At 37.2% G+C, this 26,428-nt stretch overlaps 1 protein-coding gene across 1 annotated transcript; it reads left to right on the top strand.

The window, feature by feature from the left end:
* Positions 1–3,063: 3,063 nt before the first annotated feature.
* Positions 3,064–25,283, top strand: gnb5b (guanine nucleotide binding protein (G protein), beta 5b). Its single transcript, XM_084123722.1, has 13 exons — positions 3,064–3,151; positions 10,093–10,242; positions 12,224–12,335; positions 13,775–13,911; positions 14,068–14,109; positions 15,595–15,671; positions 15,905–16,037; positions 18,409–18,552; positions 18,910–19,001; positions 21,840–21,888; positions 22,317–22,413; positions 24,593–24,759; positions 25,122–25,283. The coding sequence occupies exons 2-13, from the start codon at positions 10,117–10,119 to the stop codon at positions 25,131–25,133; spliced, it is 1,188 nt and encodes a 395-aa protein (XP_083979848.1). The 5' UTR covers positions 3,064–3,151; positions 10,093–10,116; the 3' UTR covers positions 25,134–25,283.
* Positions 25,284–26,428: the final 1,145 nt, after the last annotated feature.

Below are 26,428 nucleotides of genomic sequence, written 5' to 3'. Positions count from 1 at the left end.
CAGTTCCATACTCTGTGCATCCTTCTTCCCGACAGTCCAAACTAAACTTGCTATTTCTTTATATTCATATTCCCAACATTCTATTATAATTTTCTTAATGACATTCTAAATTACCCTTTACGTTCAGTATCTCATCCTCAATTCAAGTCTACATAATTCTAGAGGCATTTATCCCGTTTCAATCTGTGACGATGTCACTGGCGATGATCTGAATGCTCCGCAACATATACTCTCATTTTCTTTTCTATTAAATTTCTATTTCTGTTCAACTCCTGATCTGCTCCTTAATATGTTTATCCCTTTTTTACATTTTTCTATCAGTTTCGGAATATGCATTCTGAATTTTAATTCTAAATCCATCCACATTCCAAGAAATCTGACTACATTTACTTGTTCCAACTGATGCCCATACATTTTAATATTAATAGTGGGATTAATTAGCTTGTTCAAAAAACATATTACCTGAGTTTTTGCCAGAGAAAATCTAAAACCCCATTTCTTAGCTCAATTCTCAACCTCATCATTTTGCATTTTCTTTTCTACACATGGAACTTTTCGTCCTCTTCTCCATAATGCTCTGTCATCGGTATACAATGACTTACTCCCACATCAATATTGTTAAAAATGTATCATTAAGTTAAAAAGAACAGGACTACTTACACTTCATTGGGGAGTACCGTATAGGATAAGTCTGAGAATATGTGGACCCCACTACTTGAATTGTTCTCCCAAACAGAAAAATTTTAATTGTATTTTTCCCTTTTATCCCCATACAATCTAATTTCATTAATATGCCCTCCTTCCGCAGCATATCATACACCTTTTCAACGTCGAAAACACTCTTACTACTACTTCTTTTCTAACTTGGGCCTTTCTTATTTTATTTTCCAGACATAAAACTGAATCCATAGTATTTCTCTCCTTTCGAAATCCACTCTGATAAGGAGACAAAAGGTCCTTGCTCTCTATAACATATGACAATCTGTTCATAACCATCCGTTCCATAAGTTTGCATATATTTGATGTCAAGGATATTGGTCTGTAGTTGGTCTGATAATGATCCTTTCCTGGTTTGGCTATCGGTGCTATAACTCTGCTTGTATGCACCAGGCAACCTTTTAAAAAAGTCTTAATATCATATTTAATGATATATCAGATAAGACAAAAATCATCCTACCTCTTCCATTCAGTTATGATGCAAAAAGGAAGAAGAGGAGACAGAACAGGAAATTAGGTTGGCTCATGATGACATCACAAAAATTAAAGGGGAAAGCACTAAGGCAGCTACTGTATATCAATATCAATTTTTTGTGTGAATTTTGTCAAAGTTAAAGGGATAGTTCACCCAAAAATGAAAATTCTGTCATAATTACTCACCCTCCTGTCGTTCCATACCGTAAGACTTTCGTTTATTTTCTGAACACAAATGAAGATACTTTGATTAAAGGGATACTCCACTTTTTTTTGGAAATATGCTCCTTTTACAACTCCCCCAGAGTCAAACAGTTGAGTTTTACCGTTTTCGAATCCATTCAGCCGAACTTCGGGTCTGGCAGTACCACTTTTAGCATAGCTTAGCATAGATCATTGAATTGGACAGGACCATTAGCATCTCTCTCAAAAAAATTACCAAAGAGTTTCGATATTTTTCCTATTTAAAACTTGACTCTTCTGTAGTTGCATTGTGTACTAAGACCGACGGAAAATGAAAAGTTGCAATTTTCTAGGCTGATATGGCTAGGAACTATACTCTCATTCCTGCGTAATAATCAAGAAACTTTGCTGCCGTACCATGAGTCCAGCAGGCGTAATGATATGACACAGCGCCTGAAAATAGTCCCCAGCTCAGTAACTTCCAACGTGACCGGGACTAAGTTTGTCTAACCTATTAGACCTATTTTCAGGTGCTGCGTCATATCATTACGCCTGCTGCACCCATGGTACGGCAGCAAAGTTTCTTGATTATTACGCAGGAATGAGAGTAGAGTTCCTAGCCTAGAAAATAGCAACTTTACATTTTCTGTCGGTCTTAGTACACGATGTAACTACAGAAGAGTCAAGTTTTAAATAGGAAAAATATCGAAACTCTTTGGTCATTTTTTTGAGAGAGATGCTAATGGTCTTGTCCGATTCAATGACCTATGCTAAGCTATGCTAAAAGTGGTACTGCCAGACCCGGAGTTCGGCTTAATGGATTTGAAAACGGTAAAACTCAACTGTTTAACTCTGGGGGAGTTGTAAAAGGAGCCTATTTCCAAAAAAAGTGGAGTATCCCTTTAAATCTGGGAGCTTTCTATCCCTCCATTGACAGCTACACAACTGAAACTTTGACGCTTCAAAAAGTTCATAAAGACATTGTAAAATGAATCCATGTGAATTGAGCGGTTTAGTCCACATTTTCTGAAGAGACTTGAGATTCACATTTAAACATTGATCAGCGACATAAACAGAAGCTCAACCAAACCTGCTTGGACAAACCTCATTGGTTCTTGCGGAAGCTCAAACATACTGCGTGACACACAAGAATGAATCTCATTGGTTCTCACATGTCAAACGAACATGCTTGAGCTTCCATTTACCACAACTGATGTGTGAGTTGATGAATATGAATATGTGAATAAAAGCCTAAATTCAATATTAAGCGATCGAGTCTCTACATAAAATGTTGACTAAAACCACTCAATTCATATGGATCCGTTTTACGATCTCTTTATGAACTTTTTGAAGCGTCAAAGTGGTAGTTGCGTAGCTGTCAATGGAAGGACAGAAAGCTCTCAGATTTCATCAAAAAGATTCTCATTTGTGTTCCGAAGATGAATGAAAGTCTTACGGGTTTGGAGCAACATGAGGGAGAGACAGAATTTTTATTTTTGGATGAACTATCCATTTAAGTTCTAAATGGCTTTTTGAAGATCACACTTTTTTTTTTTTTTACTGCTGTTTTACTGATGAATTATCAGCTTCAGCGAGCTTAAGCAGTACTAATTGTGTCTGTCTCTGACTGGCTACTATTTCTGCTGGTAAAACTTCTCCAGGGTTAAAACCCTAATGCTACTGTAAGGAGCTTATCGCTTGCCTTTCTCAGGCTCAGTCCCTTTCTCCTCCCTCTTAAGACTGCAAGCACACACCTGCCACAAAAATCTTTTGAAAGGTAAGTTTAAATATATTGATTCTTTTTAACATATAAAGTGAATTTTGAGAATGCTATGAGTGATCTGATGGTGTCTATGCAACAAAAGCATACCCTTTTAATAACATCACAGTTTATGGCTCTGTTTTGGTAAATAGATTGTGTTACTGACTTTGACTGTCGAATAGCATCTGGTAAAATTTTATTATTCTATGTAATTATTGACTTATTTATTAGCTGGTATTGCATGGGATCAACATTTTACAACACTTAGATGGAACACTGAAACTAAACGTTTAATATTTTACACTCATTTTAACTGCTGATTTTGTCTTATTTCCATTGCACAAACCATGACAGAAATAAACATTTAAAGACCCCATGAAATGGCTTGACAAGCACAGTTTTCTTCTCGGTGTTGATGCATTACCTATTGAAACAGGAAGTTTGGTCGGGTCATATCGAAGAGTGTGTCTTTTTTTCTCTTTTTTTTTATAGTGTTACAGCTATGATTTGCTACTTGCTATTGCCAGTAGGAGGCAGGTTCAGTGGGGTTCTAAATACAACCCTAGCATTATTGCATCAATTTTAAAGAGCACTTTATACCAAAAAGACTCTATATAAGGTGAAATGTCTTAAATGATTGCATTTTGGTGTCCGCATGGACCGTGCACAATAGAATGGCGGGCGCATGCGCAAGGTGATTGTTGATACAGAAGAGTCCACTAGGTGGCTATGCACAGTTGTGATGTATTGTGCAGTAGTCAAAGAACAGTGTGGAAAGAGCGATAAAAACAGTACACAAAGCAGCATATTCGTCTCTATCATTTTTGTTTTGGTTCTTGTTCTAAACTGCATTTACTGGCGGATCCGCTACTCTTCTTCTTTTATCCTTCTGAGCAAATGTCCTGTTACATGACGTGACTCAGTGCTGCCCTCTAATGTCTGGTAGAGTATAGAGAGCCTAAGTCCCTCCCCTCCGCTTCCGGCTCATGGGACCTTACTTCGGAAAAAATATGTATGGTAGTCAATGGCGAGAGACAACTTATCTTTTTATTCCGTCTGAACTGTGCCCTGAATTACACATATGATGTTTGTCAATTTAAAAGATAATTATGAAAGTCAAGAAAGTCGCAGTTTGTCATAAAACAGAAGAGTGACATTTAGTTTTATGTGAAAATCGTTCAATGAACTACATCTCTCGTCTCGCACTATGTACGTCATAAGATCCGTTGCTCGTATGTGTGCAGTCTGGTACAAAACACTCAGGCATGACGGCGTAACGTTACGATTATAACATAAGACTATAGAAACAGACAGACGTTAGCTTCAGTAAAGTTAGCTTCATTCATTGAGAGAATAGGTATGACGTCACACGTGCGCCTTTTGGGTTTGTAGTCTCTGTAATTACGTATTTTCACAGTCTTATACCTCAACAGTTTTACATCAAACTGCGACTTTCTTGACTTTAAAATATATACAGTGAGGAAAATAAGTATTTGAACCCTGCTATTTTGCAAGTTCTCCCACTTAGAAATCATGGAGGGGTCTGAAATTGTCATCGTAGGTGCATGTCCACTGTGAGAGACATAATCAAAAAAAAAAAATCCAGAAATCACAATGTATGATTTTTTAACTATTTATTTGTGTGATACAGCTGCAAACTAGATGTACCGCATCGCGGTACAAAATATGACCGCCGCTCAGGCCTGCACTGGCTTTCCACAAAAAATAAATGACGTGGAGTAATTTGGCTGTATTGCGTGTTTATGTATATACCTAAAAAAAGTAATAGTATGTGCATGTCTGTCTGTGTGTGTGTGTGTGTGTGTGTGTGTGTGTGTGTGTATGTGTGTGTGTTTGTGTATGTGTGTGTCTGTGTGTGTGTGTGTGTGTGTGTTTGTGCGTGTATGTATGTGTGCGTACATGTGTGTGCGTGTGTGTTTGTGTGTGTGTGTCTGTGCATGTGGATTTGTATGTGTGTGTATGGGTGTGTGTCTGTGCGTGTGGATATCAGTGTGTGTGCATGCTTGCGTTTGTTTGTATTCCTGCATGTGTGTGTGTGACAGTATCATCCTAAACCAGCAACCCTTCGCTCAACAGCACCATCTACAGGCCGATGAGTGTACAGTCACTAAATGTGCACATAAATGAATTTATTTTATACCCCCCCATGGATGAAATTCTACAAAACTTAGCAGAGGATACCCCCAGAGGATGTCAAGTTAATCATACACATGAAATATGGTGCAGTTCTGAACATCTCCACTGAAGATAGGGGCGATTAAAGCAGAATAATATTGCATTTTCATTTTTTATGGGAGGGGCGCAAATCACAAATGAGTGATTATGGGCTAGGTTGATGTGGGCCCTTAAGAGCAACATACCATAAAAATTTCTTCATCCTCGGTGCCACGGTTCAGGTAGTTATTTAGGAAAAACTGCATTTTTTTGGGTTTGGGGGGGCCCAGCGCGGGGGGGGGAGTGGCCCCCGGGGACCAAACGAAATTTTTCCGTAGAAGTCTAGTGGGGCTACATGCCCACCAAATTTCATGTTCCCCGGTGTTTCGGTGTCCCTGGTATCGTTGACGAAAAATTTAAGGGGGCCCCAGCGCGGGGGGGGAAGTGGCCCCCGGGGACCAAACGAAATTTTTCCGTAAAAGTCTAGTAGACCAACATACCATAAAAATTTCTTCATCCTCGGTGCCACGGTTCAGGTAGTTATTTAGGAAAAACTGCATTTTTTGGGGTTTGGGGGGGCCCAGCGCGGGGGGGGAGTGGCCCCCGGGGACCAAACGAAATTTTTCCTTAGAAGTCTAGTGGGGCTACATGCCCACCAAATTTCATGTTCCCCGGTGCTTCGGTGTCCCTGGTATCGTTGACGAAAAATTCAGTAAGGTGACGAAAAAAAAAAAAAAAAAACTTTGACAATCCCTATATGACCGCTTTCGCTAGCTACGCTAGCGGCGGTCATAATAAGTATTTGAACACCTGAGAAAATCAATGTTAATATTTGGTACAGTAGTCTTTGTTTGCAATTACAGAGGTCAAACGTTTCCTGTAGTTTTTCACCAGGTTTGCACACACTGCAGGAGGGATTTTGGCCCACTCCTCCACACAGATCTTCTCTAGATCAGTCAGGTTTCTGGGCTGTCGCTGAGAAACACGGAGTTTGAGCTCCCTCCAAAGATTCTCTATTGGGTTTAGGTCTGGAGACTGGCTAGGCCACGCCAGAACCTTGATATGCTTCTTACAGAGCCACTCCTTGGTTATCCTGGCTGTGTGCTTCGGGTCATTGTCATGTTGGAAGACCCAGCCTCGACCCATCTTCAATGCTCTAACTGAGGGAAGGAGGTTGTTCCCCAAAATCTCGCAATACATGGCCCCGGTCATCCTCTCCTTAATACAGTGCAGTCGCCCTGTCCCATGTGCAGAAAAACACCCCCAAAGCATGATGCTACCACCCCCATGCTTCACAGTAGGGATGGGTTTCTTGGGATGGTACTCATCATTCTTCTTCCTCCAAACACGTTTAGTGGAATTATGACCAAAAAGTTCTATTTTGGTATCATCTGACCACATGACTTTCTCCCATGACTCCTCTGGATCATCCAAATGGTCATTGGCAAACTTAAGACGGGCCTTGACATGTGCTGGTTTAAGCAGGGGAACCTTCCGTGCCATGCATGATTTCAAACCATGACGTCTTAGTGTATTACCAACAGTAACCTTGGAAACGGTGGTCCCAGCTCTTTTCAGGTCATTGACCAGCTCCTCCCGTGTAGTTCTGGGCTGATTTCTCACCTTTCTTAGGATCATTGAGACCCCACGAGGTGAGATCTTGCATGGAGCCCCAGTCCGAGGGAGATTGACAGTCATGTTTAGCTTCTTCCATTTTCTAATGATTGCTCCAACAGTGGACCTTTTTTCACCAAGCTGCTTGGCAATTTCCCCGTAGCCCTTTCCAGCTTTGTGGAGGTGTACAATTTTGTCTCTAGTGTCTTTGGACAGCTCTTTGGTCTTGGCCATGTTAGTAGTTGGATTCTTACTGATTGTATGGGGTGGACAGGTGTCTTTATGCAGCTAACGACCTCAAACAGGTGCATCTAATTTAGGATAATAAATGGAGTGGAGGTGGACATTTTAAAGGCAGACTAACAGGTCTTTGAGGGTCAGAATTCTAGCTGATAGACAGGTGTTCAAATACTTATTTGCAGCTGTATCATACAAATAAATAGTTAAAAAATCATATATTGTGATTTCTGGATTTTTTTATTTAGATTATGTCTCTCACAGTGGACATGCACCTACAATGACAATTTCAGACCCCTCCATGATTTCCAAGTGGGAGAACTTGCAAAATAGCAGGGTGTTCAAATACTTATTTTCCTCACTGTATTTTAAATTGACAAACATCATATGTGTAATTCAGGGCACAATTCAAACGAGATCAAAATATTTGTTGTCTCGCGCCATTGACTACCATACAATATTTTTCCGAAGTAAGGTCCCTTGGTGGTCAACCGGAAGGGGAGGGACTTAGGCTCTCTATAGAGCTGGTAAGTCCCGCCCCTTCCGCTAACCCCACTGGACCTCTAGATTGAAAAATCGTCAATGCAAGTGAATGTGAGAAAATAATTATTTTCTGGTCCCGTTTGAATTTTGCCATGAATGTGAACATATGTTGTCTGTGAATTTTTAATATAATTTTTCGTGTGAAGAATGCTAGAATTTAGCGGGTAGAAGTTTGATACGGTTAGACTTTGTGTGAGAGCATTTTGTGGACTACAACATCCGTTTTATCCAGCGATTCCTAGTTTTTACATCAGACGGGAATCTGAAGAAAGAACAGCCCATTTTGTTTGAATGGTGACATTTGGGTACAAAACACACAGGCATCTCGATCTGTCTCCATAGATTATCGCAGCATTAGCACCGTGATTTGACAAGTGGAGGGAAAATGTGTTATGGGGTGACGTCGCATAGGCGACATGTAGTCTTTCTCATTATGTCTTTTCCACAACTGCTAGCCAAAGAATCGTACAATATACTGTCAAACTCGTAACATGAAAAATTATATAAAAAATTCACAGACAACATATGTTCACATTCATGGCACAATTCAAACGGGACCAGAAAATAATTATTTTCTCACATTCACTTGCATTGACGATTTTTCAATCTAGAGGTCCAGTGGGGTTTTACGGATGGGCGGGACTTACCAGCTCTATAAAAAGCAATTGTATTGCACATGTCCAACTTGTTCATCCACTCTGAGTGTACTTTGAAAGCTGTGCGGAGATGACTGTGTGTGAGACAGAGTGGAATGCGGAGAATGAAGAATACCCAGGCCTATATAGCACATTTTCTTCTAAGAGGGTGAAACATTATCAATATAGAGAGCATTTTATTGGATACAAATCTGCATAGTACGGAGCCCCTAAGGGGACATGGTGGTGGAAAAAATATGAGATGGGAGGAAAAATAATAAGTCGCTGCTTTTGCATTTTCTCGCAAAACTTTTGTGTCCTTTGTGAGTGAACGCAAAGTTTCTCGGAGGAACGCAAACATTTTGCGATCCAAGGCAAATTTTCTCGGGGAACGCAAAACATTTGCGAGAATTGACTTGATTGACATGATATTTCCTCCCATCTCATTTTGTCCCCTTCATCATGTCCCTTTAGGGCAGGGATAGGCAACTCCGGTCCTGGAGGGCCACTGTCCTGCAGAGTTTAGCTTCAACCCTAATTAAACACACCTGAACAAGGCAATCAGTGTTTTCAGGATTACTAGATAGATACAGACAGGTGAGTGTTTATCAGGGCTGAAGCTAAACTCTGCAGGACAGTGGCCCTCCAGGACCGGAGTTGCCTATCCCTGCTTTAGGGGATCCGTAATACAGGGGCTAAATGCGGACCTGGTAAAAGGTGCATTTGATTGTATTTTTCTCTAAACCACTAGATGGCATAAAAACCACACTGCGGCACTTTTTCCTAAACATCCGTGCACGTGGAATTTTAGCTGATACTAGATGTGATAGCACTAGCAGGCAGCAGCGCGAAGTCGATTCTGTATAATCAAATATAGGCTATAACCAAGTATATTTTGAGACAAAGGTCTTAATAATAATTTACATTTTTAAAGCTAATTAAATAAACCGTTCTGAAGAATATAGTATCTGATAATTATGGTATTTGGGGTAAAACTGATGGGGCCAAATAAGACACAATATTTGACGTGATTTGGTTGACTATTTCATTTGTTGACATGACATAGTTAAATTCAGCTGGTCAATATTATTTATTAATTTGGGTGTCCACCTTAGAGATAACCACCATATTTATAATGAAACCATCATATTTAAAATATGATATTAATCATCATACAATATAATAAAATCCTATTTATTGTTACTATAAGGACATTAAATAATGGGATCTCCTTCAGGCAGTGTAAAAAGCTTTCAGAATCTTTACATTTTCAGTATTTTTAAAAAAATCACATATTTAAATGAATTTGTTGGACAAAAGTAAATGAAAATTATTTTATTTATCAAGATTTTCTTAAGTTATTGTTTTGAACAAGTATTCATTTAGATATTACACAAAACATATTACTTTTGCTAATTGTATTTATTTAGCTAATTTAGTATTTGTATACTGGGGACCTTTTTGTGATGTATATATGATTTTTAAATAAAACAATCTACTTTTATAATTTCTCTTCACAAAATGTGTGGTTTCATCAATGTTCAGTAAAAATATATTTTTAATGGGAGTAAAAGAAGATTTTCCTTTAGCCCCTTCTGTAACCTGTATAAGTTTATTTTAGCAGCTTTCAGGAGTAGACTAATATATTGACGACCTCAAACATGGACTCAGAAAAGTGTGGTTTGTCAGTGTGTGTCTGGCTTTTGGTTATTGTGAATACATGTTTTTTTTCCCCCTTCCTCATGTGTACAGGTCCAGCCTCAACCAGACGCAAAGATGTGTGACCAGACATTTTTGGCCATCACGTTTGGCCCGTGTGATAACTGCACTCAGAACAAACCTCTGATGAATATTTATCTGAAGAATGAGCCCATCAACTACTGCTCGCTGTGTGTGGAGCTGGTATGTTATCACACACTTCAGCTGCTCCAGGATCAGTTCAACAACACAATGCTTATTTTAAAACTTTAGTCTCTCAGAACATGATTTCTGCATGCTACATCCACACTGTAAACTTATTTATTCTGTTGCATGACTTATAATCAACCATCATTGTTAAAAAATAAAACTGAAAAGATTCAGACTGACATTACATGCTTATGAGGTAAAAAAAAGCCATTAAATATCACTTTATGCCACACACAGTCCTCAACACTTTATGGAAAACAGCAACAATTATAAGTATATGACCAAACACATCTTGACATCACAACAGTTACTAAACATGACACCAACAACAATAATATAAATGAAAATGGGAGGAGGGTAATATGTGACTGAGGGAGTTTTCACACTCGAGTCCTCTTTAAAAGAACCAAACTCAGTCTCCTTTAAGTGGATCAAGAGATGAAAGTGAAAAAGGACCCAGTTCTCTTCACGTTCACACTGTCTCTGTCCCTGAAATAGGACTCAGATACTTTTTTGGTCCACCTAAAGTGGTCTCAGACTTCTTTGTGTTTATACTGTTGCATTCATACCATAAGCTGAATGTGAACCGTGCTCAGACCACCTCCCGAGATGGTCTCGATTCAGTTCGGTTCGCTTTTAAGGGGTCTGAGATCATTTGAAGTGTTCACATATGGGCCAAAAATCTCATGAACCGCGCTCAGCCCCTTGAAACGGACCAAGTGTGAAAACACCATGAAACACAAACCCATTTTTCCCACTGTCAGACCTATTTAAGTTATTTTTTAAAAATCCATAAATCCAACACAACTGCAATGCTTTTTGTATTGACTTAAAAATCATTGATTGTGTTAATAAAGTAAAACTGTATCAAGATGCATTACTTCTGGAGAAATATGTCATTTTCTTTTAGATGTCACACGTTTATTGAATGTTTATGCTCTTATTAATCTTTACCTTTTATCGGAACATTAACATTTGTGAGATTTATCAATCTGGGCAGTTTTTTTTTTTTGTCAGTTGATAATACTGATCTGTGGATTTATTTTATATTTATTTTTATGGAGTTTATTTATTTATTTTTATGAGGGATTTGTGAAGAGTAGTTAGTAAAATGCTGGGTTGTTTAAACCATAGTTTGGGTCAAATATGGACGAACCTAGCCGTTGGGTTAAAATTTTAATTACATTTTTAACCCAACGTTTGGCTTTGTCCATTAAAACAACCCAGCATTTTTAGAGAATTTTATGGCAACATTGTTTTGGTAACATACTGGTGAAGGTAAATCTCGAAGCAAAAATGTATTTATTGCTTCAGCATATTTGTTTGATCTAAGATGAATTTTTATAGTGTTAAATTGTCACTTGGAAATCTTAAAAAACTGTTACATTGTGATTTCCGCTGTGATACTTTTGTCTTGTTGATTTAATGGCTCAGAGTATTTGTTTCACAGAGGTGAAGGATACTCCATAACACATTCTCATGTCATCACTTACACATAACACGTGTGTAAAGTGCTTTATCTAGAGCTCTCTGAAAACACACAGGCTCTGAGAGAACATCACTGTTATTTAGACCACCAATACCAACATGTATTTGTGTTGTATTACAAAAGTCACCAAAAACCAAATCAAATAGGCTAATACCAGCACGAACGCACTCAGTCAGAAGTTACATAAAAATGACAACTGACGATTTAAATTTGAAATGACTTTGATGGAAGACTACGTGATTTAGAAACAAACATTTTTTTTTTCCAGACTGAGTGAAACGATATAAATCAGATATAAATGTGATTTTGGGCTTCAGTCAGTGAGCACCAGAAATAAATGTGATGCTGATGGTGGTGATGTGTCACGTGACGTTTGCGCTAACGTCAGAGCATCATCAGCTGTGCAGACTGTGCAGTATCAGTCTCGGCTCATGATAAAGAGCATATTTTCTGACCCATCCGTCATCCATCTGTGTTTTATTAAAGATGGCCTGTCAGGGACTTACGAAGGGCGAAACCATCCATTCACTGAAAGCGGAGTCTGAGTCTCTGAAAACCAAACTAGAAGAGGAGAGAGCCAAACTACACGACGTCGAGCGTGAGTAAAACACTCAGTGGTTGTGTGTCAAAACCTAGCGAGCTGCCTAGCTAGACTGCATTCATGGACATCACAGGTAATGCGCGAGATGCCAAAACATGCCGTATCCGTAGGCAGCTCGATTTGAAATATACCAATATCTGCCAAACACGACCTAAATGTAAGAGATTAATACATTTCTTCGATGTCTTCTATAGCGATCAAAATATGTTCACGTAACATGCACGAAATCAAGTGGACGCTTTTAATGTTATGAGGACCAGGATAAGTCAAGATTTTGATTTAAGTTTAACCTTTAGATTTTAACTACAATTAGGCCTGTATATAAATAGACTATTAAACATTTAAAATAATTTAGTATTGTTTAAAAAATAGAAGTTTGTGACAAAATTTACAGCTAAGTCGTCAAGTTCTTAATTCGTGGAAGGTTAAGAACTTAACCAGTAAATGAAAATGATACAGATCCAAAGCACATGGGGTAGTTACTAATACATATTTTATGAAATAAACTATTATGCCACATTAAAGGGACCATGGACTGCATTCTGCATTTTTATTTTATTATTTTATAAGGTGTCCTGATTTTTACACCTAATATTGTCTAATTTGGAAATGAAAGTAAATTTTCTATCCTATCCCTGATTTAATGCGTTGTTGGAAGGGGTGACTGCTGTGATCCTCTACATTTTGAACTGGAACTCTCTCTGTCCCCCCTTGAAATTCACTTCCTGGATTCAGTCCCCCCTGATACCCCCCTGAGACCCCCCTTGAGCTTTGTTAGCATCATGCTCTGCCAGTTGAACCACAGGAACACTCAATATTAAATGATCCCCATGTTTTCCCATGCATTTTTTCAAGCACAAAGGATTATGGGTATTTCACTATTGTAGGATCCAACATCGCAATGAAGTTTGGTTATATCTATTTGTGATTTGTGTTACAAGAAAAAATGGCCTGCACTGATTTCCTGCAAGATTCTGAATGCAATATTTTCTATTATAAAATGTGTCAGTAAAAATGTCACACTGTAACAAATTTAACAGTAAATTTTACAGTAGCATGGCCTGTATTTGTAAAATTACAATATGATGTTATGTGCTGGGGGCTAATTTATGCAGTTTCTTTCACAGCAGATTAAAAGCAGGAACTAAGATGCAGATATACATCACAGATTATCAGCAAGTAGTAAAAATGTAATTTAATCATGCTGTATGCTGTAATAGTATAGAGGATTATATTGTTTACTTATAATAATTACTGTTGTAAATGTAATTGCATTGTTAAATTAAATAAATTAAATATATTTGTCCAAATATAATAGAGCTGATCATCAATCATGTTACATCTTCCTGATGCTGAGATGTGTTTTCAGTTCTGGTTCAGCTTCAAGTTCTTCAGGTGGTCGTGTGGTTCATGCAGATTTTTCTTTCTGACTGCAGTGCATCAGGTGGCGGAGAAGATGGAAGCTCTGGGTCAGTTTGTCATGAAAACCCGGAGAACTTTAAAAGGACATGGAAATAAAGTGCTGTGCATGGACTGGTGCCGGGACAAGAGAAGAATTGTCAGCTCCTCTCAGGTAACAGGACGTATCATCACTGTTTCTAACCACTGCTATAAAAGATAGACATTTGTTGTCCTAAAGAGTCAGAAGCTGAAATAGATCAGTTATACACAATCTTTATTATATTAATAATGTATAAGTCTTTACTGAAATGTTGAATCTCTCCTATAGGATGGAAAAGTCATTGTGTGGGATGCATATACAACCAATAAGGTAAATCTTTCTATCTGTGTCAAACGGTTTTCTAGACGGATGTTTTGCAGTGCTACAGCGATTTAAAATAATAATCTGCATGTTTTACGGTTGTAATGCACTCTAATGGAAACCCAGAGTATTAGTGACAAACTAATCCGACAGCAACATAAACACACACATTAACACATCAGCCATGCAGAATGTGTTCTTCTGTGTACAAGACAATTTAAATAATCAGACGTGTGTGTGTTTTGATAACCTGCATTTTCATAGCATGTTTGTGTGTATGAGTGTGGTGAATGCGGTGCCGGTCCTACACTTCTGGGGGTCCTTAGCAAAACTTTGTAAAGGGGCACCCGTTCAAATGATGTATGTCTATGTTATATTTCAGCATAGAAATACATTCTTAGACAGGTACTGAACATAATCTAGCTAACACTTATAATTAATTTACAATTTAAATGTTGCAGGTATATGTACTAATCAAAGTATTTAGTATAATATACTTTAAATAACATAAATGTCAGAAAAATATTAGTTATGCTATTGTTCATAAATAGGACATTGTCATGTCACCGTCAGTGTCCCAATGTGTAGTGAGTCAGGGTCCTTCCTGTCGTTACCAGTGTATTTCGTGTGACATACTGACTCACAAGCTAGGGAGCTGATTGAGATGCACACATACAGTAGTTAAGATGATTTGCTGAAGATCAAACTGAGCATCACAATGGGGAAGAAATGGGATTTAAGTGACTTTGAACATGGCATGGTTGTTGGTGCCAAAATTGAGTATTTCAGAAACTGCAGTTCTACTGGGATTTTAAAGCACAACCATCTATAGTGTTTACAGAGAACTGTCAGACAAAGAGAACATATCCAGAAAATGGCAGTTCTGTGGGTGAAAATGCTTTGTTGATGCCAGAGGTCAAAGGAGAACGGCCAGACTGGTTGGAGCTGATAGAAAGGCAACGGCAACTCAAATCACCACTCATTACAAGAGCATCTCTGAACGCACCACACTTCCAACCGAGTGCCACTCCTGTCAGCTGAAAACAAGAAACGGGCTACATTTTGCATAGGCTCACCAAAATTAGACAAAATGAGATTGGAAAAACGTTGCCTGGTCTGATGAGTCTCGATTTCTGCTGCGATATTCAGATGGTAGGGTCAGAATCTGGCAATAACAACATGAAAGCATGGATCCATCCTGCCTTGTATCAACGGTTCAGGCTGCTGCTGGTGGTGTAATGGTGTTGGGGATATTTTCTTGGCACACTTTGGGCCCCTAGTACAAATTGAGTTTTGTTGAAACGCCACAGCCTACCTGAATATTGTTGCTGACCATGTCCATCCCTTTATGACCACAGTGGACATCTGATGGCTAGCAGGATAACATGACAATGAGTTGACTATATTCAAGTGGCAGATTAATGCATCCTCAATTTTTTGTCTTGGTCAGATTTGTAATGATTTTTTTTTTGTGATGTGTTGTGTACTGTGCAGGAGCATGCGGTCACTATGCCCTGCACCTGGGTCATGGCCTGTGCTTATGCCCCCTCTGGCTGTGCTGTGGCTTGTGGGTAAGTCATGAGAGTTTCATCAGTGTAATAATGATTGGTCAATGATTGTATTATTGTTGTATACTGTATTATATGAGAGTCCTAAACAGAGTCCTCTCTTCAGGTAATAATTAGAAGCAACTAAAGTGCAGCTCTGAGATTGTAATGAAATTTACATATCTAGTCAAAATATAACTTATTGTTTGCTGTGCATTTGTGCAAAGTGGTCAAATCTCTCTTTGTCTTCCATTCAGTGGTTTGGATAATAAATGCTCCGTCTATCCTCTCTCTTTGGATAAAAACGAGAACTTGTCATCTAAGAAGAAATCTGTGGCCATGCACACCAATTATCTGTCTTCCTGCAGCTTCACCAACTCTGATATGCAGGTGTGTGTGTGTGTGTGTGTGGGTGTGGGTGTGGGCGTGTGTGCGCATGTTTGGTTATGCTTGAGAAGGCTTAGATTTAGAAAAACCCTTGCAAATATAGGAAAACATGTCGAACACCAACCTGTGAGGGAATTTGAAGTGTACCTCACTATTTTTAAAACTAGTTTAACAAATATCTTGATTACTATTGCAACTATACAGTATGTGTGAACGTTAACCAAAATACAATATACAAAATTTTAAACTTTTAAAAAAACTTTTTTTAAAAATTTTTTTTTTAAAATTGAGATTTATACATCATCTGAAAGCTGATACATAATCTTTCCATTGATGTATGGTTTGTTAGGATAGGACAATATTTGGCCGAGATACAACTATTTGAAAATCTGGAATTTGAGGGTACAGAAAAATTGAAATATTGAGAAAATCGCCTTTAAAGTTGTCAATTTCTATTGGCGATAGTGCTGCATCCATTCACAAAAATAAATGTTTTATATATTTAAGGTGGGAAATTTACAAAATATCTTCATGGAACATGATCTTTACTTAATATCCTAATGATTTTTGGCATAAAAGAAAAATCTATAATTTTGACCCATACAATGTTTTGTTGGCTATTGCCACAAATATACCTGTGCAACATAAGACTGGTTTTGTGATCCAGGGTCACATATGTACTAGACAGCTCAATAATGGTATTTGGACCCAAACCTGGTCAGAACTTACCATCATCTATGTAGGAAATATACAACATAAATAATTTCTATTTATAGTGAGTGCTGTGTTCATTCCTAATGCATTAATTTGAGTGCTAAACAGACTGTTTCTGCATTGGCATCAGACACTGTGTGATGTTGCATTGACATTATTTTATCTGCTGGGATCAGTACAGCTGAGTGTAGACACTGCAGTGCACATTGTATTAATTCATAGTTTATTAATTCAGTGTGTCTGTGGCAGTGATGAATCTGTAATGATTCGGCTGATATTTATAGAACACACACACGTTAATCGTGAGCAAATATCACAGCAGTCCCCCTGAAGTTCCCCTGATGGGATTTATGCTTTTAAAAATAACCTTGTTATACAAAAGCTTTTTTTATTGAATGCAAATTTGTGTACCTTTTCAGAATGAATCAGCTGTGTATTGGTCTGTTCTGTGAGTGTAACAGTCAGTAATCATTTTTTTTAAATAATCTCTACAGTTTCCTGACTGGGTTTGTGTGTATCATTAGTGTGTTTTGAGAAAAGGGTTGGGGTTTTCTCTCTCTGCTCCATCACATCACAGATTGTTCCTCTTTCTTGATTATGTTCCTCTCAGTGACAATAAAGATTGAAAAAGATGAAGTGAAAGATTTTGTTACGTCAAGGCAGGGGATTCAACACATCTATTAATAGAGCATGGAAAGTGAAAATTCTGTGGTACAGATTTAATGTTTGATCTGTACGTCAGCATTGGGGAATAACATTATAATCTCGTTCACGGCAGCGAGGGCTGCTTACATGTACAAACAGCCGTGACGACTTGTTTGATATAATGTAAACTCAGCTTTTATGTCTTTATCAGCTTTTCCATATATAGCTACTGGCCCTGATAATTCACAAGTACATACCGCTTGCTCCATTTCTGTAAATAACACTGTTAGCCGACTAACAGCAGATAGAGATTATGAATCGGCAATCTATTGATATTCCTGCTGTTCCCGGATCATGTGAAATGTTGAATTTTCTGTTGAATTTGAACCACTGAATTTGTGGAAGCGAATTTGTAAAGCAAAATAAAATGGCCCGAAAATTGCCTGTCGAATATTATAGGTTGTATTTTTAAACAGAATGAACATTTTGGAAGTGAAATCTGAAAGGTGAACATGGATTGTTGAATTTTTAATAATGAAAATGTGTGTGTGAAATGTTTTGAATTGAAGTATTCACATCTTAAATGTTCAACCATGTTGAATTTCAGCCCATAAAAATGTAAGCCCTAAAAATACAATGCATTAAAAAGCAAGCACGTTTAATGCAATGCATATTTTTTTCAATTAGTGCAATTTGTGATAATGAGCTAATGATCAATCCCTCCACTAGAGGGTGATACAGGGGTTATATTTCTCTCTGTGAATTTTATCAGTCTTCTAGGTCAATGTAAAATGTTTAAAGTGATTTGTACTTGGTTACTCTCTTAAAAACAAAGGTTCTTTATTGGCATCCTATTGGAACCTTTCTATTGCACGAACGTTTCTTTATTGTGGAAAAAGGTTTTTAAACTGTTAAAAAGAATTCATTTTATAGTTCTTTGGGGAGCCAAAAATGGTTCATTTATGGCATTGCTGCAAAACCCCACTTTTGGAACGTTTATGTGTGTGTGTTTCAGATTCTGACATCAAGTGGTGATGGGACATGTGCATTATGGGATGTTGAGAGTGGGCAGCTGCTGCAGAGTTTCCATGGTCACTCGGCTGATGTTCTCACATTGGACCTCGCCCCCTCTGAGACGGGAAACACCTTTGTATCAGGGGTCAGATCCTCAAAACATCATTTCCACATATACTCACCAATTTGACACGCACACATCCCAACCTCACTCTCGTGTTCACTGTAACACATGTGAGATTACTATTATCATTACAGCTGAATCAGCGAAATTCTCATTTCATTTTATAAAGGTGAAAGAAAGCACTGGATTAAAAAATAATTTCCTAAAGTCATTACTCATGTTGATTGATTTGACCTGTTAGGATGTTGTTCAGTCACAATGTCAGTTTCGGGTTATGTGCAGCTATTTTTAGGACATCATTCTCCTGAGATTCACCCTGTTGTAAGCGAGTGTTGTTCCGCAGGTCTCTAAAGTGCTGTGTGTGTGTGTGTGTTTCAGGGCTGTGATAAGAAGGCGAATGTGTGGGACATGCGCTCGGGACAGAATGTTCAGTCCTTTGAGACCCATGAGTCTGACATCAACAGTGTGAAGTGAGTGAGCCACAGCCTGGAATTTGCTGATAATGAAGTTACGTTCACAGTACAGTTGAATGTTGCCCAAATCCAATTCTTTTCCCTCACTGCATGACAGTGTGAACATCAAAAATGTAAAAATGTTCACAATCTTACTTCAGTGTAAATAGTCAGGTTGGAGTCCGCATGATTTTTGTCAATCTAATGACATTCATTATAATTGCTCACTTAGCATGAAGAAGCTTAAGGACAACAAAAGCAGCCATTGGCACGATGTTGAGTTGTTATATAGTTAGGGACATTCATATACAGTATACAGCAGGGGTGCCCAACCCTGCTCCTGCCGATCGACTGTCCTGCACAGTTCATCTCCAACCCTAATCAAACACACCTGAAGCAACCAATTAATGTCTTAGGATCACTTGAAAATTAAAGGCAGTTGTGTTTGATTAGGGTTGGAGATGAACTGTGCAGGACAGTCGATCGGCAGGAGCAGGATTGGGCACCCCTGCTGTATACTGTATATGTACTCTACCGGACCGGTAATTTTTTTTTTGAGAAGTCTCTTATGCTCAGCAAGGTTGCAAAAGCTGAATTTTCATCATCACTACTCCAGTCTTAGTGTCACATGATCCTTCAGAAATCATTCTAAAATGCTGACTTGTTGCTCAGAAAACATTTCTTATTATTATCAATGTTGAAAACAGTTGTGCTGCTTAATATTTTTGAAAAAAAATGTGATACACACTACCATTCAAAGGCTTGTTTGTTTTATTTTTTTCCAAAAAAATAAATTACTTTTATTCAACAAAATTAAGTTGACCAAAATTGACAGTAAAGACATTTATAATGTTACAAAAGATTTCCATTTCAACTAAATACTGAACTTTATATTCATTAAAGAATCCTGAATGTATCACGGTTTCCAAGAAAATATATTAAGCTGCAAAAAACTGTTTTCAAAATTGATAATAATAAGAGCCATCAATAATTGAGCTCCAATAATAATTGATAATAATTGAGCACCAAATCAGCATATTAGAATGATTTCTGAAGGATCATGTGACACTGAAGACTGGAGTAATGATTCTGAAAATTCAGCTTTACCATCACAGGAACAAATTACATTTTAAAATATGTTCATATAAATATATAATTGTATTGATTTAAATCACTACAAGTAAAACAAAGTCATTTCTACAAATGTGAGTGAAAAGACCATTGGAGAACTGCAAGTGAGCAGCAAACACACAATGCAATTGAAATATAGATTCTGTGTTGTGTGTATGTGTATGTGTGTGTGAGAGAGAGAGAGAGAGTAAGTAAGTGAAGAGCATTACTGCATAAGGGGCCGATCACACCTGACGCGTTTTTTGCAGTGAGAGGTGCCTATTTTCAATTGGTTTCCTATGGCAGCGATCACACCTAACGCGTTTTTCAGGTTCGAAAACGCGAGGTGCACAGCACTGCCCCATCACACAGAACGAGCAGGTCTACCTCAGTCAATTGTCTTTAAACACACTATGTGGACATCCAAACAATACATCCACATGAGTGTTGTTCAACATTTTATTTTAAAACCGCTGGCACCAGTTGGTCCTCCTTCTGCTGCTATAACAGCTTCCACTCATCTGGGAAGCATTTCCACTAGATGTTGCATCATGCCTGTAAGGGATTTGTTCCTACTCAAGAGTATTAGTGAGGTCAGGCGCTGATGTTGGAGCATGAGTTTTGGCTCAGTTGCCATTTCAGTTTATACCATCAGTGTTCAGTTCTGGGTTATGTGCAGGCCAGTTCTTCCACATCAGATTCAGCAAAGCATTTCTGATAACACCTTACAATAGTTTTATTTGTCAATCACAGTGAATATAAAAAGTCTACACACCCCAGTTAAAACAGCTGGTTTTTGTAAGCTTTTAATAATGGGGCAATCCAGACACGTAAACCATGTACAGGCAACAGGTCAAAACACAAGGTAGGCAGTCCAAACAAACAAAACACACAAGGTTGGGAACAAGGCAAACGGGTAATCCAAAGGCAGGCAGAGAGTCCAAAAAACTAAATACATGGAACCAGAGAAATGCAGCACAACAACATACAAGACTTCACAGGGAATGAATAAGTGTACATGGTTTAAATAAGATGAGACTGACAAGGTAATGAGACACAGGTGGATGCAATCAGGGATGATGAGTCCGGGCAGTGAGTTATGGGAAATGTAGTTTGTGAGGGAATGACAATAGTCTGATGTGGAGTGCACTCTGGTGGCTCTCAAGGGCACTCCAGCTGTTGACCGTTACAGTGGCTGTGTTCAGAAATAAATAAATATATAAATAAATACTTAGTGAATGTTATTTTCAACATTTACATTATTAAAATCAAAAGTTGTATCTGTTATTATTTAATGGACTTGAGCTAACATGAAGTAAAAATGAACAGTTGAATTTTTTTTTACTAACGTTACTAATAAATAAATGGGACCGAATTTTTAAATCGAGCTCCCTTATTGAGGACATGTCAGCTGACCAATGTCATACTGGAACACAATACGTTCCAATTGTAATTAAAATGCTTGTATTGGGAGAGGATATGCCTATATGCCTGATTTTATGTACCTTTTAAAAATGTTCGAAGCTGAAATAGTCAAACCTGTTTATTGGAAAGGAATGTCCACATCATTTTGGCCATGTATGGACAGTATATACTTTGATGATAAAATGGTAAAATGTCATGTGACCACACAAACAAATCAGATCTTAACAGAGAGTTGGAATTTGAATTTGCTCTGTGAACGTAACCAGTATGTCTATATGTTCGAAGTGTCTATGGAAATTTTAACCTTATATCTGAATGCAGGTATTACCCCAGCGGAGATGCTTTTGCATCTGGATCTGATGATGCTACGGTAAGTTTTTCCACATTGCAACACACCAGTTACCCCATGTTATTTCAAAACAGTCAATAGGCTTCTCGAAGATTACAAAGGATTGCCAATAGAGTCACAATCAGTAATGTAAAACCTGTTGCCCTGATTAATACTCCCCTTCAAAAACACTAACACCCTCTTGAGTTAATTGATGATCTTTTAATAATGTTGAGTTGATGAAATTAGGTTTAGTTAGCTCAGTTGGCTGATTATGTGTGAGAGTATATTAGAATTTAAGTGTATGTGTGTATTTAGTTTATCTAATGTTGTTAATATTTATTCCTGGTCAAGGTCCATGCAATGTGTCTTTGTCTTCAAATCACCCATTGATCAATGAAATGCGATGTGTCAAACTCTGTGAGTCCATACTGAACTCCATCTCACCGTGACCTTTCTTGTTATTTCAGTGTCGTCTGTTTGACCTGCGAGCTGACCGTGAGGTGGCCATTTATTCCAAAGAAAGCATCATTTTTGGAGCCTCTAGTGTGGACTTTTCCCTCAGTGGTAAGAAAGTAGATTTTGACCCTTCAAGCAGAGTGATGAAAATATATATCAATAAATGTAATCATTTGTCAAATATTAGCATGTCTTTCCAATTTTATTTTTTCTCACCATTGAACATAAAAGGAGACATTCAGTAGAATGTCCCATGTGTTCTTTTCCATACAGTGAAAGTAAACGTGTACTTCACCATAAAAAATAAACCACAGAAGTATCATAAATGTGCTCTTTGATATATCCCATGCCCTTTAAAGCCATATCTTTGCTTTGTGTGGTGACAGACCAAAACTAGATAATTATTCAATTAAAATCTTTACATCTCTATCTTTACAACTCTCAAATCTAATTTGTGGATGTGTACTTTTAAATATGATGCGTTAAAGGGATATAGTCCAGTCATTTTATGAAAAAAGGTTGAACAAATTGCAACAGAAGCAAACTCAACTGATTTTGTATCCTCAATATGTCCTGAGTAAGGAAAAAAAGCCCCAAAGAATCCCATTAGGGGAAAGTTTCGAAAAAGACCTATAACTGACATATAACAGTAAAATACTTAATGTCAAGGTCTGGATGGAACCCATTTAGGCTACCCATGAGCATTAATACATAGAGACAGGAAGAAGTACTTTAAACCAGCCTTTATTAATTATTATTGTAGAGATGGGGTTTGGGGCTGGGTCTGTGAGACTGTTTCTGTGGGAAGAACAGGAGACAAGGGTAAGGAGAATGCAGAAGACAAAAGGTAGGTAAAATAAAAAGTGAACCCCCAGAAACAGTCCCACGGCCAAGTCCCAAACCTCATCTCTGCAATAATAATTAATAAAGGCTGGTTTAAAGTCACTTTCATTTTTCACACAAAAATTAAAGTTTTGTCATCATTTACGCACCATTATATCAATCCAAACCTGTATGCCTTTCTTTGAATACAGATGAGATGAAAGATGAAAGATGAAAAATAATGCTTTTATCCCCCATACAAGTCAGTGGGATACCATATTGTTTTGGACCCCATTGACTTCCATTGTATACAGTAGGCAAAAACAGTTCCTCAAAATATTTGTGTTCCACAGAAGAAAATCATAAAGGAAGTAAACTATCCGTTTAAAATGTCACGCCAGGTTTGATATCAGTCATTGTTGGTTTTTGAGTGTTTCGCCATTGATGCCAGACATGATGTGACATGTTTTGTGCAACATAATTGAATTTCTGAGAATGAGATTTGAAAGCTATAATATGTCACCATAATACTTATATAGGGCCTATACTTAACTGATACATTTATGGTGCTTTTTGGGCTTTTTTAAAGCTAGAAATGGCATTTATTTTCAGAGAGCCACAGTTCTCCTTTTATGATTCATGAAAGAAAGTCGTGCTGGTTTGAAACAGCATGAGGGTGAGTAAATGATGACAGAAGTTTCATTTCTTATTTCGGTGCACAGGCCACATGGTTAATACTGACAGATATCTGCTGTAATTAAACCCAGGGTTAAAGGAATCAGATGACAGAACAGGCAAATGTCACAGCTGTGACGCCCACACTTACCATGATAGCTTGTGCATCACTAGTGAATACAGACCTGTGGCAGTTACATTGCTAACGATTAGTATTATTGATAATGCACTATAGGCCTATACTGGATAAGTTTACTAGATAGTGTTCAGTGCTGCTGACACAGCTTAATGTTCATAAATGAAGATTTGAATATGACAATTGTGTCATCATTATTTACTCACTTCCATGTTTTTCCAAACCTGTATTTCTTTCTTCTTTGGAACCCAAAAGGAGAAGTTAAGCCAAATCTCTTTTTGTCATCCAATGAAAGGGGATGGACAGTGACAATCACAATTAGACACATTTCACTGATTTACTGATAAAATTCCCCTGTGTTGTAGCTTTCGAATAACAAACAAGAGTGATTAAAAGAAGATTAAAACTATCTGTGATCTCAGACAAGTATTTTCCATCCATTTATACTGAACAACATTATACTAAATACACAATTAAATACATGAAAGACAGCTGAAATTGAATTCTTTTCATAATTGATTCATTTTGTTTCTGTGAAGCTGCTATGAATCAATCTGTAATGTATAAAGCACTATATAAACAAATGTGACTAGACTTGACTTCATAATACTATACCAAACAATAATCTTATCCATATTTCACTCTTTTCCACAGGGCGATTGCTGTTTGCAGGACACAATGACTATACCATTAACGTCTGGGATGTCCTGAAAGGTACCAGAGTGGCAATTCTCTTTGGCCATGAAAACCGGGTCAGCACTGTCAGAGTGTCCCCAGATGGCACCGCGTTCTGCTCAGGATCATGGGATAACACTTTGCGGGTGAGTTGCGGGTGAAACGCTCATGCTTCAGGTCATTTAGGGAATGTGACTTTTTTTGGTTTTGCCCTTTACTGGCATCAGGGACTGCCTTTAGATTATAGTAAAGGGACTGGCAGTGGTTATAGGTGTTTCACATCATTCTGTGGGGTCTGTCCCTTGACAGGAACAGGGGAATTACGCAACAAAGGTTATAGGTTTCTTGTGGTCTGTACTCTTTCTATCCTTAATAAGAAGTAAAGATAAGAAACTTCTTTGTTCCTCTTTTGTGAATTCGCACATGTTGTGAGGATCATCTTGGTTTGTATTTTGAATAAATAAAGAACTCTTTTATCTCTTAATTTCATCTCATTTCTTTGTTGCAGATCTGGGCTTGAGTTGTCCTGAACCAGTACGAGAAGATATATTTGTACTTCTGCTTCTCAATATCACAGCACACAGTGGGACTGTAGGGATTCTTATCTAGATGTCCTGACTTTTCTATTATCTTAGCGCAATTAAATGTCTCTCTTTCTTGGCTTCTCACCAAAATATATACAATAATAATATATAAAATACACAATTTGAAAAGGATTGCTGTTCAAGTATTAGTTTGTAAAATATTTTTTTAATATTAAAAACCTAAGTGTTTTAATATAATTATCCATACTTTTGTAGACATATTTTATGGTAATGATTTGAACAGAGTTGATTTCATTGCTTGTGCATCTGGCTTATCAAACAGGTATGTATCTAGAAATTTGAAATTTATTTATAATATATATATATATATATTATCATGAATGAGTTTTGCTTGCACTAGAATGTCAAAAATGTAGACAAGTGTTTAATGTAGCCTAAGTGTTTTTCATCTCAAGTGTAATGTAGTTGATCAAATCAGCAATTGATCACAATTAGCTGATTTCTTTGTCTGTCCACATCAGTATTGTACATTAATACATTAATATACACTCTGTTTACTGTTGATTGTCTCTTTATTTAGGAGAATTAAAGGTAATTTCCTGTCTTTGTGTTTATACTGTGTGGTAGAGGTGGTTAAAATGTCAAAATGTGTCAACAACCGTTTTTAAAAAAATATATATATATTTTTTTTTTATATAAATAAATAAATACATGTATACATCAAAAAATACATCCAAACAACTAGAAAATCTTCAACAGACCTACATATTCGATATGTATTTTAAATACATAAATAAATACATGTATACATCAAAAAATACATCAAAACAACTAGAAAATCTAGTAAAAAATGTAAATCTGATTATTACATTTATTTATAAATCTAATTATTATTATTATTTGAGTATAATGATCCATTTGTATTCAGTTGATCCACTTTTGTATTATTATCATTCAATGCCACAAAAACGAGAGGTGTTAAACAGTCACATTAATATTAATGCTGCCAGAAAAAGAAGATAAATCATTTACATAATTGTCAGTGCTTATAAAACATGTTTTCAGTGCTTTTTAGCTGGTTCCTAGAGGTTTATATTTCATTTTAAATCATTTATAAAATGTAAGAAATTTTGCTTTTTATATATATTATATTTAAAATAAATAGTTGCATAATGTATTGATTTTTACATTTCAAAAAGTTATTTAAAAAAAAAAAAAAAAATGCTATCAAACTATCTATCACACCTCCCAGTTTTCTATTAACACAAAT

The sequence above is a fragment of the Abramis brama genome, assembly GCF_963993115.1.
Source record: "Abramis brama genome assembly, chromosome: 9".
NCBI classification, from domain to species: domain Eukaryota; kingdom Metazoa; phylum Chordata; class Actinopteri; order Cypriniformes; family Leuciscidae; genus Abramis; species Abramis brama.
Note: the sequence above shows the minus strand (reverse complement) of the source record. Positions and strands in the feature narration are given on the sequence as shown.

Coding starts and splice junctions, on each gene's coding strand:
- gnb5b (XM_084123722.1), top strand. CDS start 10,117: ATGTGTGACCAGACATTTTTGGCCATCACGTTTGGCCCGTGTGATAAC. Junction 10,243..12,223: donor GCTCGCTGTGTGTGGAGCTG/GTATGTTATCAC, acceptor GTTTTATTAAAG/ATGGCCTGTCAGGGACTTAC. Junction 14,110..15,594: donor ATGCATATACAACCAATAAG/GTAAATCTTTCT, acceptor TGTACTGTGCAG/GAGCATGCGGTCACTATGCC.